Source organism: Hippocampus bargibanti, linkage group LG02 (genome assembly GCF_051943395.1).
Source record: "Hippocampus bargibanti isolate YZ-2025 linkage group LG02, ASM5194339v1, whole genome shotgun sequence".
Lineage (NCBI taxonomy): Eukaryota > Metazoa > Chordata > Actinopteri > Syngnathiformes > Syngnathidae > Hippocampus > Hippocampus bargibanti.
Window position 1 is genome coordinate 22,676,498 of NC_142735.1, and position 17,545 is coordinate 22,694,042.

Below are 17,545 nucleotides of genomic sequence, written 5' to 3' on the forward strand. Positions count from 1 at the left end.
TTTATTTAACATTTTATTCTCAACATATTATGACTAATATTATAAAAAACAGACACACTATTTATTTATTAATGTATTTATTTGTTTATCTTTATTTAGTCTTGTGGTAAGGACAACCGACATCTCCGGACAAGTTGTGTCCATAATCTGTAAAATGGCTTCAAATGACTTCTGGGCGTATTTTAATAAGATTCCACCGCATATAGCTATATTTTACGTTTTAAGACTCGCGCTGAACATTCAGGAAGTCTTGTTTTTGAGTTGGTGATGAGTCCTCACGTGACGTCAGAAAAGGACCGCCTCCTGACCGTAAAAAAGACGCATTGTAGCGTCATTTTTATTGGTGTTTTGCATTTGACTAAAAATATCATAGTGCGTGTTTTGGGTATTTTAGATGCTATAAAACGTTTTTCTGATGTCAGTTAAAAAACAAAAAAGTGACGTCGGTTGCCCTTTAAGTTTCGTAAAACCTGACACCTGAATTGGACTCATGGGATGACTTGACTGAAATAACGTTCTGACTTTATTTTTGCTGAAGTGGCAATTTTTTTATTGGAGTAACTGCATAAATAATAGGAAGTCATGTTAAAAAAAGCACCAACCCCCATCTCAGCTTTACATGGTGCACATACCTGTCAACCAGAGGCGGTTGGCAATCTTAAAAATAATGGCGTCTGCCCTTACAAAATGGTGACTAATCTTACGTTTTGTATAGCATACGGAAAATGAAACAAAAATAACTTTCAAAAATATGAATTTATTGGTATATAGCCTGGTTCAAGCAAAGAACAAACAATGTCTTCAGTTGCATAATGAATTCTAAAATTTCAGAATGACTTTTGTTGTAATTATACGTAGCGCTTTTGGCCATTTCAATCATCTCTTTTGATGGTTCCACTTCTTGCCCCTTTTGCTCGCAATTCAGTTTGACCTGAAGGTACTTTGTGAGTGTGTTGACTACCATTGATTTCCGATACTCTGTGTTAATTTTTCTAATGTGTGAAAATGCACATTCACTGTCTGAAAATCAAGCTTCGCGTATACCTTTCACTGTTTATCAATTATGCAAGACAGAATCACAGTTCACAGGTAAGTCCACAGGAGAAAATGGACAAAGAACATGAGAACGCCGTAAGTAGCTGCAAACAAATGATGCCAAACACATGCACGCATGTTCTTGTGATTTTCACAACCTTTGTAATTTCTTTTAACTCATCTACTGCAAAACGATGTGCAAATATGTGTCCACTCCAGTGCCAGGGCTTTTGTCATTTTCACTCAAATTTCAGGACCCAGAGAATATTGAGTTTTAGGACTGCATCAACATCCATATCAGTGTAAGAAACCTTAGACTCTCCTTTCATCAGAAAAAAAGAGTTAATTCAGAAGTTAGAAGGGTCTGGAGTTATTTGAGCTTGAAATGGGGGCGGCTGTACAAAAGGCAAATGCTAAGGGAAAAACATTACCAGAGGTCTGACCAGCGCTTTATCGGCACCTCCCTCCCCCGCAAATAAAACCAAAACCCGAAAACATTCGGGAATGGCGCTCCACGTCATGCTTTTCAATTCCCGAATAAATTCCGGAATTGCAGTGAATTCCTTCATACTTCATCTTGGTGGTAGTGGGACAAACTAAATATAACTTGTGTTAAAATGTGTTTTCTCAAAGAAATTCGCAAATCATATCAATAGAAAACATTTTCTTTCCTTCCAAAGGAACTGGATATGACGAGATGTTTTGTTACTCAAACGGACCCAGAGAAAAGACTCCCCAAGGGATCCTATGACCACATCGGCATCGAGGGTGGTTACCCCAAATGCTTTCCCTTCGTATTTATGACTGGATACGACAGATTGGATTGAATTAGCCTTTATCGATCTCGCAGTGGAGACATTTACAATGAATTTACATTATTGAAAGAAAAATATATATTGTCAATAGGTTTTGACTTGGTGTAATAGTTTCACAGCATTTTCGTAAATCCGACTTTTTCCCAAAATACCTTTTGCCTTTTCGAATGACTTCTGAAAAATGTTCCTCATGTGAAACTGCAGTGTGATTGACGCCCCATTTTGAGATTTGATCCATGAATCTCAATTTGTACAATTGTCCATTTCGTTCTGTTTTCATCAAATTGCCCATTAGCTTACCCGCCTAAAAAAAGAAAAGATAAATTCCATTTTTGACGATGTTTGACACAGGTCTCCGCTGGCGGCTTGGTGCTTACCGACAATGTTGAAATAAGCTACGTTCTTGCAAGTGAGTTCCTGCATTTTCTTCCACCTTTGTGCATCATTTTTCTTAGACGGCACCTGACACTGAATTGGGTCAAGGCATCTCCAAGTGCAATTAGCTGGCACCTTTATTTGGCTAAATAGTGTGTATTTATATTAGAGGTGAGACAGAAAAATGAACAACATTGGCAGTTGATTGCGAAATGGCATCTCTGAGATAAGTGGGAAAAAAATCCTACATTTTATAAACCATTGTAAAACAACCATTGGTGCATACAAAGTTCTGTACATGAAATACAAATCACATATAACAATAGGAATAATGAATACATCCATCCTTTTTTTCTTTTTGATCTCGCCCGCTTGGAACTTATCAAAGATGGTTGGGGACACCCTGAACCGCTTGCCAGCCAATCGCAGGGAACAACCACCCACACTTACACTCACAGTTCGGGACAATTTAAAGGGGCCGCCTTTTAATCTGCGGGCGGGTCAGGGGGGGCCTGATTATGCCGACAAAACGGCTGCTGATGATCGGGAGTCATGGGAGAGGAAGTTGAAATAATGCTTGGCTACATTTAGAAGAAGCTATTTTTAGGCTTCCTCTATTGTGAAACATGCCAGCCTTCAATGCCGCAATGTTGAAATAATAACTGAAAAATAACTAAAGTATGCATACTTTTTATCACTTATTTAAAAAAAAAGAGTTACTCATTAGTCCCATATGATAATGTAAAAATGACAATTTTATATATTTGTACTTAAGCTTCATTAATTGTCTTTTTTCTTCTCACAGTTTGACTTTATTTGCATTTTTAAATACATGCCTGTGCTGTAGTAAGATAGCCTAAAACGATTTTGAAAATGTTGGCAATTTGATAGACTGACACAATAATTAAATTCCAAACCGTACTGTAAATCCTGATGGTATGATATATAGCTATTAAAAATTGTTGCATTTTTTGGGCAGTGGTTCCAAAATAAGAATAGCAAAGAACGCAACTGATAACAATACCGTCACAATATCAATACTTGATTCAGGCATATCGTATTTGATACCGATTCGAGACAAAATTTACCATGTTCCAATCAATTCGCTGGCTTTGGTCCTGAGAAAATGATTTCTTTATTTTTGGATGTGTTTGTTTTTCTGCTGGGCTTGCATTTAAGAAAAGGGGCCTTGCCCCTCCCCTGTCTTGTCTGCATCAATTTTCGTGCATGTGAAGCAACCACGATGAAGGAGAGACGAAAGGAGATGCTTTTATGCTGATGAGAAGCAGTTTGGGAGTAGGAAGGAGGAGGGTCTTGGGTAAAAATGGAAATGCCCCTCGTTGCCCCCCCACCCCCTTTCTTCACTGTATCAAAGGCTCCTGCTGTAGAGCTTGGGGAGGTTGGGAGAGTGGGAAGCAGGAGACGTCCCAGCTGTGTTTGACAGTTCTCAGGGCTGAGCAGTGTGGTCTGATGCTGAAGGACGTGAGGGGGGAGCGGGGTCTGTTCACCCACCCGACACTCAGATGCAGACAGACAGAGGTGGTGGCAAGACAAGCCTTGACATGGTCCAGCCTGAACATCTGAATGTACAACAAATGATACCCCAAATCCCCATTTGGGGGCGGAGGGAGCCCCCCACTTTCCTGCCTCTGGCCTGAGTGACCCGAGAGTGTTCCTTTATGTAGAGTTCCTCCCTTTGCAATTAAAAGAAAAAAAATCATTTGGGTGTGATGAGAGAGCGTCTGAATTGTTTTTAAAATTGTGAACGTTGACTCCCTCTAGCGGTATGTGAAGGAATCACCGATTTAAATGTTTGTTGTTACTTTTAACCCCGTAAAATAGATTAGTTTGCGTTAAATGATGTTCATTTGTGAGGTTAATATAAAAAAATCCAGCTTTTGCGCACAATATATTTTGAATTGGATAGTGTTTTGTATTACAGTCGACATCACCAAGGGCCTGTATGTTTCATGTTCAGATGCAGCTGCTCACAACCCTTCTTTTCAACTGACTGATGGAGCGTTCGAAGGCGCCAAGCGACCCCACTAGCCTACCCCCCCCCACCCCCAACAATTAAATAGGTATGCCTCTAAAACATCTCGTTTCTTTTGTTTCGGCTGCAGGCGATTTAAAATCAAACGATCCCAAGTGGTTTTGTGCAGCCCGTCATCTCCCAGTGTTGTCATTTCGAACTTGCCTGATCTTTTCCTGTCTGATTTTGCTGCGGCTGACTCGTGCATTTCAATGTGATGTCATAAAACGTGCTTCGAGGAACCTTTATTTATTTTTTGCAATCGCATTGCTTTCCTTTACTCAACTGCAGAGAGTACCGGTCACCCTGAAAGGTATGCATCTTTTGTCATGTTGTTATTTTATATAAGATGGAGACACTGATTCGATATGAGATAAATATCAATTTATTTGAATCTAAAAATGTAATTAAAATATCCCCAAATATGTATCTTTCTGAACAATTTTTCACACCCAAAAAATCTAATAATTAAAATGACTCACTAAAAGACATAAGTGGTTTTATAATCATGCTTCATTCACATGAATCATTGATGAATATTCAAATTAAACACACGATTAAAATAATAAAATACATTTAAATAACGTATTCAAATATTTAATTTATGTTCAACTATGTTTATGTGTATGATTAATTTGGTATCCTTTTAAAAATATTTTATGGTATCAGGTCCCATCCAAAGCCTAATAAACTCTTCCTGGTCGATCTCCACAACCGCCCAGGCGCCCACCCTCCGGGATGATGTCCCCTCCCTCTTCCCGGGCCCCCTCCCCTCCTCACCGGCTCTCAGATGAGGAGACAAGTTCGCCTACCGTACTCACACTCTGCTCCGCAGTCGCCGTCTTCTGTTTCGGACCAACGGAGGTGGAAGGGGCGACTTCGGAACAGGAGAAGCGTATTTTATCATCGAAAGGAATAATATCCTCCAACCTGGTAACTTTAGGGACTCCTTTTGTGAACGTTCAGGATGAACAAAGCCGAGAAGGAAAACGAGCCGAGTGAATTCAGCAGCCACGAAGAAGAGGTAGGTGGGCGTGCGCACCTGGTCGCCCTTTTTAGCTTTCCCCAAAACTTCACGACACGTTTAGTCGAGTTTGATTTGTCACAACCACAACACGACATTGTGCCAAAAGGCTACGAAGAGTAACCCGCAACGTCTTTTAAGTCCCTAAATGCACTTGGAATGACGAGCCGGCACTGAAGTTGGCAATTACTTCATCTCGTAAGCAAATATTGACCTGTGGTGATCGATACCGATATCATGTATCATGACAGCCCATTCACTGGTAAACAATCACAAGATCGTGAACACGTTCTTTTTTCCAAAGATAAATTACATTTCATAACATTTGTAATTACCTTGGCCACTGTTACAAGTGATGTTGATATCATACTCCAGCTTATTTTACAAATAAGTAGTACCATAGCATAGGTAAACTGACACCTTTTCATCAATGAAAACAAATTTAGTACTGTCAAATTTCTGTCGATGGAACTGATCAGTTTACGTTGACATAATACAGCCATTTTTTTGTTGTTCTCGAGTTACACAGATATCATGTATCGTGATACCTTCCCCAGTATTTAACAATCACGATACAGTGGGACCTTGGCTTATGAACTTAATTGGTTCCCAGACAGAGTGTGTAAGGCGAAAAGTGTGTATCCCAAAAATTAATTTCCCATATGAAACCATTAAAATGAGAATAATCAGTTCCCAGGTCCCCATAAAACATAATTTTCTACTTTCTAATTTTCTAAGCCTTAAAACGACACAAAATATACTGTATTTTATGTATAATAAATGTGCTATAGTATTATGATTAAAGAAATAAACTGTACTGTACAATAAAGTCATTTTATTGACCTTTGTGATGGTCGTTAATGGCTTGATGGAAAGGAGTGTCCGGTTTCCTCAGCATTAAACACTTGATGAGGAACCTAACCTTCTTCTTTCACCATCTTGAGGAATGATCCCTCGTAGGTGCTTTCTCTGTGATAATTGTATCTAGTTCTTCATAAATGTTGATCTGTTTTGCTGGGTTGATAGCTTTTTGCATCAAGTGTACAGATGACTTGTGCGGGTTATTTGTGGAGCCTGATTGATGGGATATTTTAACTGTTTTCTCACTATTCTCACACTCTCACACTTTTGGTTTTTGTTTTTTTCAAGCTCTGTCATCTCCCTTTCGTGTGTGTGTTTTCTCACTCTCTCTCTGTATGCCTGTCTCTTTAATGTTTAACCCCCCCTCCCACTGCTGGGTTCTTGCCCAATCACGTGGCTTTAACCGAAGACGCCATTTTGTTTTTTGGAGAACGGCCTCACTCTCTCTCTGGCTGTAACACCATCCCCCGCTGCTGTGTTCTTGACTAATCACGTGGCTTTAACTGAAGACTGGGGGCAGGGAATAGATGACAAAACAGTGGCCAACGTTATCTTGTTAGGAGAACGGGCTCGTTCGCGAACGACACATTACTCATTACCGTGTGTATCCCGAAAAATAGTTCGTATGCCAAGGTAAAATGTTCATAAATGTAACGTTCGTAAACCGAAAAGTTCGTAAGCCAAGAGGTTTGTAAACCGAGGTTTCACTGTATTGTAATGTCATGTGCACAACATATTTTAACACTTAACAATATTATTTCTAACAAATGTATGAAGCTGCATGACACAAGTGTACATCGTTTTCTTGAGTATATTAATGTATATCATTGAAGAGTTGATCATCATTTGGAGATATGTTGATTTTGGTTTTTAAAAGTTGAATTGTCTGTGAGTGTGACCGCGGATGGTTGTTTGTCTCTGTGTACCCTGCGATTGACTGGCAAGCAATTCAGGGTGTCCCCAGCCTAGTGCCTGAAGATGGCTCGAGTTGAGAGAGTCGAATTACTTAGAAATAAACATGTTCTTTCACTGAATGTCCTTTTCGTACTTCTAGTGATCATATGTAATTAAAAAATGTCTTTAGGTCCTTGTTTTTACTTTGTATTTGAAATACACTCCATAAATTAAGATGTTTTGCCTTGCATAATGACACCTGGTTACAATACATTCAGAGGGAAATATGATACGGTAGTTTCATAATCAACGTGCGATGTAATATAATTTCAATGCATTTCACAAAACCGTGACAATTCTGATTGTTAATTTCATGTTATCCTGATATGATGCAGCCTTGGTTTTGACATATTTTCGATATTTTCATGAATACCTCCCACCACCTGGAGTCAATTATTCACAATTCATAATACTGTGTGATACCGCATCATAATCGCGATATCAATGATATGATTCTGATCATCTTGCTGTTTCCTGTGGGAGGGAAAGTTGATGTCTCCCTGGGTCAACGATTTCATGAATTGTTACATGACATTGAAGGCAGCCAATTAAAGAAGCGCTCTGAGTGACAAACAAGGAAGCTAAATAAAGCCAAATATGTCTCATTGGTGTTTGGTTGTTTCAAAATGGGCTCCCTTGACCTCAAGATCTATTTTCCAAAGCTAGGTTTGAGATATTCAAAATATGCAAGGCTCAAGTCTTTTATTTGGAAATAATCATATAATATCGGCACATATTCAGAAGTTCATTTTTCAGAATCCATGCTTGAGATGTCTGTCTGAGAACAACTTGTTTTGGTGCTCTCTGTTGACATCATCTGAGCATACCACACACAGTGGCACCAAAGCTGTTAAATGTGTGATTTAAAAAAAACAAATCTGCGTAGGGATTGGAACAGATCAACAACCTTTCAAGACCTGATGAATTATTATGCGTGTGCTGAGCCTTACGTACTGTAGCGCTTACCTGGAAGCAAGGCTGTTTGTCTGGCTGTCAAATTATTATTGGCAGGATACTCATGCGAGGATGAGTGCATCCTGAGAGGTTATGCTAGGTTTAGGGTTGGTTTTAGTCAGATAGGGATTGTGTTTTATGGTTAGTGTCATTTCTATTGATGATAAATCTGGACTTTCCCCACCCAAGCAGTCTTCCCAGGATGGTACCACCCACTATCGAAACCGTCTGCTTCCAGAAGAGCAGTAAAACCTGGCCAATAACTGTTGAGAGGCAAAGTTTAACAAGCTATGAGGTATGACTCTCACATGCTCTTAGCACAATGGCTCACTGATTCACACCAGCAAAGCGCCGCATCGGCGGAAGGGCGCGCTAGCCAAACATGGCATTGTCCTAGCCAAGTTATGCGTCCAATCTGGAGAGCGTTTTTTGATAAGATGGCGCAATCAGGAGCTATCAGGTGTTCGGGATGCTTTCATGACGCCAGCTGCTAGCATGGTGCTCCTTTTAGAGACGTGATGAGACCTTGTATGGGCTGGAAAACTCAACTGGAGTCAACAACTTTTCCAAGTTAGCACTATTGTACATGTTCAACGCTGTTTTAGGAAATTACTCAATACAGCAAAGCAGAGCGGACGTGAAGTTCACATACCACTGCAAACGTGCGAGGGCTACCATAAAAAGACTCCCTGACTGATATTCGACCATTTTATCCGCTGGACGAGATGTCACATTGACTCTGCGTGTTAGCGGATCTTCACAAGCGAGACCCAGAGAGAGATATGACTCGAACGAATGTGGCGCGTCTCTTAGGGGGTGCTCTCACTGGACGGCGTGACCTTTTAGGTACGGTGGGAAGCGCTGGGGAGGCCACCAGTGGTCCGTAGCACGCCGGCCTGCTATCCATGAAAAGGGCAAACTAATACATTAACTCTGTGTGACATGAAACGTTACAGAAGGGTCGAAAAAAAATCCGATGTCCAGCTAATGAAGACAATAAAAAAAGCTCCCTGCTTTTGGCCTCCCGCCTCCCCAACCTCCTGCTCTGTCGTCTGATAGGTTGGAGTTTATTTATATAAGCAGCGGGGGAATTGTCATCTTATCTGAGCCATTTGTCAGCTGTGCGACAAGAGCTATTTGAAAAGACAACAACAAGGCTTAGCGTCACTAGCGGCTGCCCAGTGAGTCCAAGAAGAACGCCGTAAACGCAACTTCGGCCAAACTAATAACATTTTGTGCGTGTTTGTGTGTGTGTATCTATCCAAATATATATATAAAGCAAACAAAAACAAGACCGTACTTCATTTTATCACCATCTGCAGTGCTGTAAAATCAAAGATGAGCGTCGTAAAATATTAAAACTGTTTACTCAGCATGAGAACAAATATAGAAAAATATAAAAAAAACTACATGAAGACGGCCCGGGGTTATTCTAGTGTAAGACGACACAATATCTTAACCCCGACGAATAATAGGCAGCATCTAGTGCCTTATAGTTGGCTTGTAAAAGCGAATAAGAGCCAACTTGATCAACAAATGTTCTATTTTGCTGTTAAGATCGAACAAAATAAAAATGGATAATTTGTTGATTGATCAAATTGCTAATGTTGCTTCACATAACTAGTTTCCGATTTACAATACGTATATAGTTGGAAACTTTCCATTAAACTTAATTAGGGGTAAAAAAAAACAAGAATTTACCAAATTGAAGACTTTCTCTGAATGAGGGCGTTGGCATATTTTTTTAGCTAACTTCCCAAATCCTTTTCTCAAGTACTTTGAGAAAAGACACAACCATTGATGTGCACAAGCACCATTCCCAAAAAAAGGCAATTTTCAACAAAATACAGGAATAACGGTCACAATACTAAGATATCACTGGCTCTGTGAATAGGCTAAATTAAGCTAGTTATGGTTCCTAAATTGCTAGCATGATTTATTTGAAAGAGTGTTATTATCAAACTCAAGTAAATCATTAAAGTTTTGGCATGTAATTAAAAGTCATTTTAAAAGACTCTGGTAAAGGTCAAAATGAACCTAAAATGGCCTCTCCAAAGTAAAATGGCGGACTTCCTGTGTCGTTCGGGCATGACTTTTTTTTTTTTTTGCGGGTGACTTTTAACTCTCGTCCTTTACTTTCCTCCCATCTGCCACACCCATCTGTCTTCCCTCAGCTTGTGTTATCTTGTTCTCATTGCCATTTCCTCCCCAAATGCTTTCTTTCCTTCAGTAATAAGCGGCTGGCTCTTCTACCGCCATTTAATCCCAGTCGTCGTTTCTTCTTTCACCGTCTTCTGAGGAATGATTCCTGTATTTTATGGGTAGGCGGCCTCAATATTGCTGAAAATAAATTGCAGTTGTCCACATCACAACCCACAATACTCATAAAACAAATAAATAAAAAAGACATAAATAAATAAATACACAAACAAACAAACAAACAAACAAACAAACAAACAAACAAACAAACAAACAAACAAACAAACAAACAAAAACAAACAAACAAACAAACACACAAACACAACAACAAAACCACAAATAAATAAATAAATAAATAAATAAATAAATAAATAAATACAAATACACAAATAAGTAGATAAACAAATGGATACATTTGAAAGGCGCTTATAAATAAGATTTATTATTAGTAGTAGTATTAGTATTTTATTAGTATTGGTATTGTGTATTGTTAGTATTGTTAGTTTAATAATAATAATAATAATAATAATAATAATAATAATAATAATAATTATTATTATTAATAAATGTTTCTGACCTTTAATTGAGTCAATTGCTAATTTGAAATAGTTCAGCGGGCCAAATCTGTGGCTGTTTTGTTGAAAACAGTTTTCATTCCGTTGTATTTAAATAGAAATTCACTGGTTAAGTCGCCTTGCATTTCACTTTTCTGCCTGACATTTTGTTCTTGGTAAAGTAGATTACACATTATTGTTGTTGATAAAAAGTTATTTTTGGATCAAGTTTAATTTTCTGACACATTTTGGCTTTTGAAAATCAACCAGTGGTCCTGCTCAGAAAGGTTGAGAAAGGATTGTACCACAAGCAAAGCACCACTTTTGTCTGAATGTAGCTCCTAAATGACCTCAACCTAGTTCCTAGTTTTAAATTTTGTCTGTGGGAAGCTAATTTTTCTCCTTAAAGGTAAATATTGGATTTTTTTCCTTTCTTTTGCACTTTTTTGATCACATGTGAGGGCCACTAATGTTTGGTAAAAAGCCAAGATTGTTCCCAGCTAAAACTGGGAGCAGACGCTTGTGAATGTTAACTCCTTGGAACATTTACAGCTCGGCAGTGCCTTGATTGTTGCTTGAAAGCACATCGGCGGGAGTGCGACGACTCGAGTGCACTCGAGCTCGCCCTCCGCGATCAACTTTACCCAACCTCTGACCTACACACCCCTCATGAATCCCAAGTGAAACTTGAATCCTTGACCAGTTACTAGACAAATCAAGTCATCCGTTTATGGTGGTCCTACACCTCTGCCGTTGTTCCATTATGGAAAATCTCAAGTGAGTGCTCTCAGACTGGATTTCAAGGCATTCAATAAGTTCCAATAGTTGTGTGGATCCGATCAGTAACTTCGCTGATTGATCGGCAAATCACGACGTGAGAGCCGACAACTGTTTTTTTTTTCTGCATGAAATGCCCAACATTTGCACACCTGATCCAGCCGATCTACCCTGGAAAACATTGACTAAAAAACCTTGTAGTTCAATGCGATCTATAATTAACTAATTCACTGCCAGACAATGTGCAAAAATGGTTCCACTCCGGTGCCATCTTGGTGTTGGCCTTGGCAAACTCCAGCCCGAGGATCTGGGGGATCTCGGGATCAAAGCGGGCCCCCTGAGATAAAAAAAATGGACAAGAGTTTATTTTCGGAAACATTTTTTGCAAATAATAGCCGACGACATGTCGAATCATGTTTCCACATTGACATGAATAGGAATGCCGTTAATCCGTTCCAGCCTCTCATATCCCAAAAACCCCCAAAACAAGATTTGTTTTAAACATGCAAGTTATCTCACTGATATTGGATTTTATAAAAACAGAATAACAACATCATTAACTCATTCACGGCCAGACGATGTGTAAAAAGGTGTCAATTGCTGTGCTAGGATTTTTGTCATTTTCACTCAAATTACAGGATCCACAGAACATTGTGTTTTAGGACTACATAAGCATTAAATGCACCATGAGAAACCTTAGACTCTCTTCTCTCATCAGAAAAAATAGTTAATTCCTAAGATATATGGGTCTGGAGTTATCTGAGCTTGAAATCGGGGCAGCTGTACAAAAGGCAAATGCTGCCCCCTCGTGGGAGGGAAAAACATTGCCAGAGGTCTGACCAGCGCTTTACCGGCACCCCCCGCAAGAAAACCCAAAACCCAAACAAATTTGGGAATGGCACTCCACGTCATGCTTTTCAATTCCCGAATAAATGCGAGAATGGCAGTGAATGAGTTACAATCAAAATACTCCTCATCCAGATGTAAACTACAGTGACATAAGTCGAGAATAATGTTTTGTTGCAATATAATATGCACCTATTCATGTTTGGATTGGGAATCAAAACGTCAGCGTTTATATATAAAAACAAACAGTAACAATCAAACCCCCAAAAAATTTACAAATAAAATACTATCAGAGGCCTTTTTTTAGGCAAAAATGATGACAATAGGGTAGTGTAGTGGGCTTTTCAAGGTTAGGGTCGCATCCTGCTGCGTTTGGCTTATCTATTAACTTGGCTGTAGAACACACAAATGCACATTCACTGGGTTTGGATGGCGGGAGGAAGCGTGTGGGAACGCTAATCATCTCCCATCGGACCAAGGTCCTGTCCCTCATTTGAGCCACTCTAAAAAAAAAGTAGTCAATTAATGTCAGCAAATATGTGCGGAAGTCGCACTGAGTTTATAATAAGAAATTCCAAGGCCAAACAAAAATCGCTTGTGTGTGGGATGGAAATAGAAGGAATGGGTGGTCACCCTCCATGGACCTTCCCCAACAAAACTATTTGAAGTCCTAATATGGCTGAGACTTTTTTTTTAAACTTGATGTTGTTCAAGTGGTGTCCTTCATGAAATCTAATGGGTTTTGGCTTCAGTACTCACTGTTGCCGAGACAAGAAAGAAAACAATTTTACAAGACTAGATTGGCATTTTTCCCCCATGTCAGAAATATAGTCTTACCAACAATAGAAAGAATGAAGTCCTTTCATTAATTTTTCCAGGGAGAATATATATATATATATATATATATATATATATATATATATATATATATATATATATATATATATATATATATATGGGCAGAGAAAAATCCCACTTGTGGCAGAGAAAATGAGCAGAAATGAGCACAATGACATCATCCAGTGTGGGTCCTTGGGCAAGACCCTTCACGCTACTAGCTACTACCAGTCGCCTAAAGAGGTACACGAAAGAGAATGAGGCCAGAAGAATAAACAGGCTGTTCGCAACACAACCTGCGAAAGTGTACGCTCAGTGGCAGGGTTCTAACAGCAGAGCAGACCCTCCAAGGCTGGAAACTGAAAGATACTGGAAAGGCATATGGGAGAAGGAGGTCGCACATAACAGCAGTGCACAATGGCTGGTGACTCTGAAAGAGGAGCACAGCAACCTCCCTGAACAGAACCCAGTTACCATCACAGCGGCAGATATACAAGGAAGAGTCTCAGGTATGAAAAACTGGACGGCACCAGGCCCGGATATGGTCCACACCTACTGGCTAAAGAAACTCACAGCTCTCCACGAGCGCCTAGCAGCACAAATGAACCAGCTGCTGATGGATGGGACTCACCCAGGATGGCTAACCGAAGGGCGAACAATCCTGATCATGAAGGATTCCTCAAAGGGTGCAGTTCCTTCCAACTATCGGCCAATAACCTGTCTCTCCACAACATGGAAGCTCATGTCAGGCATCATTGCGGCTAAGATAAGTGGACACATGGATCAATACATGAGCAAAGCACAGAAAGGCATTAGTAGAGATACTAGAGGTGCCAAACATCAGCTGCTGGTTGACATAACAGTCGCTCAAGACTGCAGGTCCCGACATACCAACCTGTGCACAGCCTGGATTGATTACAAGAAAGCATATGACTCGATGCCACACACATGGATCAATGAATGCTTGGAGTCGTATAAGGTCAACAGGACCCTGAGAGCCTTCGTTGCAAACTCGATGAGGATGGGGAAAACCACACTTGAAGCCAATGGCAAGCCACTAACGCAAGTGTCCATCAAATGTGGCATATACCAAGGTGATGCACTCTCCCCACTGCTGTTCTGCATAGGACTGAACCCCCTCAGCCAGATAATCGCCAAGACAGGCTATGGATACCGCCTCAGAAATGGAGCTACGATCAGTCACCTCCTCTACATGGATGACATCAAGCTGTATGCTAAGAGCGAAAGGGACATAGACTCCCTGATCCACACAACCAGGATCTACAGCAGTGATATCGGAATGTCATTCGGGCTGGAGAAATGTAGTCGGATGGTGACTAAGAGGGGCAAGGTAGTCCACACTGAAGGGGTCTCACTCACTGAAGGAACAATAGCAGACATTGAAAACAGCTACAAGTACCTCGGTATACCACAGGCCAATGGCAACCTCGAATTAGCAACAAGGAAAGCGGCTACGACCAAATACCTCCAGCGGGTGAGGCAAGTCCTCAGAAGCCAGCTCAATGGCAAGAACAAGACCCGGGCAATAAACAGCTATGCCCTGCCAGTGATCAGATACCCTGCAGGAATAATAAGGTGGCCAAAGGAAGAGATTCAGACCACGGATGTTAAGACCCGAAAACTCCTCACCATGCACGGAGGGTTCCATCCCAAGTCCAGCACCCTGACACTGTACACAAGCCGTAAGGAAGGAGGCCGGGGACTAGTGAGTGTGAGAGCCACTGTCCAGGATGAAACATCCAAGCTCCATGAATACATCAAAGAGAAGGCTCCAACGGATGATGTACTCAGAGAATGTCTCAGTCAATGGGGAACAGAGGATGAGGTGCTGGAAGAGGGACAATCATGGGAGGAAAAGCCCCTACACGGGATGTACCACCGAACCATAGCAGAAGTGGCTGATCTCAAGAAGTCCTATCAGTGGCTAGAGAGGGCTGGCCTAAAGGACAGCACAGAGGCACTCATCCTGGCTGCCCAAGAGCAGGCCCTGAACACCAGAGCCATAGAGGCAGGGATATACCACACCAGACAAGACCCAAGGTGTAGGTTGTGCAAAGAGGCACCTGAGACAATCCAACACGTAACTGCAGGGTGTAAGATGCTGGCAGGGAAAGCCTACATGGAGCGCCATAACCAGGTGGCTGGCATAGTCTACCGAAACATCTGTGCGGAGTATGGACTGGAAACCCCAAGGTCAAAATGGGAAACACCTCCCAAGGTGGTGGAGAATGACCGAGCAAAAATCCTGTGGGACTTCCAGATACAGACTGACAAGATGGTAATGGCCAACCAACCAGATATCGTGGTCATAGATAAAGGGGAAAGGAAAGCCGTTGTCGTGGATGTAGCGGTCCCGAGTGATGGGAACATCAGAAAGAAGGAACATGAGAAAATCGAGAAATACCAAGGGCTCAGAGAGGAGCTGGAGAGAGCCTGGAAGGTAAAGGTGACAGTCGTGCCTGTGGTGGTCGGAGCACTTGGGGCAGTGACCCCCAAACTCGACAAGTGGTTGCAACAGATCCCGGGAACAACATCGGATATCTTGGTCCAGAAAAGCGCAGTGCTGGGAACAGCACGGATACTGCGCAGAACCCTCAAGCTTCCTGGCCTCTGGTAGAGGACCCGAGCTGAAATGGGGACAGACACCACCCATGGTGGGTGAGACGAGGATTTTTTTTTTTTTTTATATATCTTTTATTAACAATAAAATATCCTGCAACCTTTTTTTCTGAAAAATGAGTTTACTCACAAATACTTTTTTATAATGGCTCCTTTTTCTTCTAAAATTAGCCTTGGCTTTACAAGAAAAAAAGTCTCAAAAGAAATAGGTGGCAACATTAGATCTACGTATATTTGAGATATGTATTTAGAATTACCCAAGATAAAGTAATCGTGCTTCATCAAGTATCTTTGAAAATCTCTTAAAAATAAATCACTAAAACAATATATCCTTCCTGCTGGTATCATTTTGAGATCAAGGTTGATATTGATATCGGTACTTTTTTTTTTTACAAAGAAAGTGGTTTTTTCACAAAGGTTGGTTACCTTTTTTTGTACTTTAATATTATTCCCTCAAGAATAACACCTCCAAAGGAGAGAAAAAAAAGATCATATGATAGCACCGTATTTTTTTCCCGGAAAAAATAATTGTTACCATAAGTGTTTGGAGAGCGAAAAAATAGCTAAACAGTCATGTAATACTATGACAATGAAGTAGTTTAAAAAAAAAGTGATATCATGTGAGTGCGGTATTTATTCACCCCAAAAAAAAACTTGGGTCAAGAAGAAATTTGTACTTTCTAAAGTAACGCAGTGGGCAGGGGGTGCATTGTTCCAGTGGCAACCGAGTTGGGATTTGATGTTTTTTGGCCTCAGCGCCGCGTTGTTGGGGAGCACACCCATCACTGTGTCTCTTGTGGTCTCCTTGGCTGACTTTTTGATCAAAATGGTGCCCGCCTGTGACCATAAACGGTCATCGATTTAAATCCCCTACTATGGAGATGTCTTGACTCACAAGGAAGAGGAAAAAAAATCTATCCGGAATCCAACAAAAGAAGTTTTACCCCGAACGTGCACCCTGACGCTTTCTGCACTTCTGCTGACCCCAAAGTCCCGTTAACAAAAAGCCGCTTGGCGTAATCCGCAGCAGATGTTTTTGGCGGTGTGAAAATTTTGCCGGTGAATCACGGGGAATGTGCCAACTCACCGGACGTGCGGTGGAACCGTTGCCTATCGCAACAGCTGACGTCAGGAAGTGTTGGGGCTCAAGTCAGAAGGCGGCAGGACTGGCCTGTTGTTGTCAAGAGGATCTGCAGGGTCTCGCATGTGCAAGCTCTATTAAAGGACAACCGACGCCTCCGGACAAGTTGTGTCCATAATTTGTAAAATGGCTTCAAATGACTTCTACTGAGCGTATTCTACAAAGATTCCACCGCATATAGCTATATTTTACGTTTTAAGACTCGCGCTGAATATTCCGGAAGTCTTGTTTTTGAGTTGGTGACGAGTCCTCACCCTACGTCACTGAAGGAACGCCCCGGACTGAAAAAAGGACATATTGTAGCAGTCACGTCAATGCTTTTTGCTGTACTTGTTTGGTCTGAAAATTGTTGCACCAAAAAGAGGCAGAAGAGGGCGACAAAGCTCTGTGTAAGGAATTAATCAGCCTGTGGAAATGGGCTGATTAATTCCTTACACTGAGCTTTGTTGCCATTTTCTGGCTCTTTTTAGTGCTACATTTCCCCTCCCTATTGCCTCTAAA

The 17,545-nt window shown here is 40.9% G+C and overlaps 1 protein-coding gene across 2 annotated transcripts in view; it reads left to right on the forward strand.

The window, feature by feature from the left end:
- The first annotated feature begins 5,046 nt into the window (after positions 1 to 5,046).
- LOC148902060 (RNA-binding protein with multiple splicing-like) overlaps positions 5,047 to 17,545 on the forward strand; it is a 35,286-nt gene continuing 22,787 nt past the window's right edge. For both annotated transcript variants that reach the window (XR_016114233.1, XM_088990263.1), the window contains exon 1: positions 5,047 to 5,281. Coding sequence is in view for 1 of the 2 variants with exons in the window: in XM_088990263.1 (XP_088846389.1) it covers positions 5,225 to 5,281 (57 nt within the window). In the remaining variant the exon portion in view is untranslated. The remainder of the gene's footprint in view (positions 5,282 to 17,545) is intronic.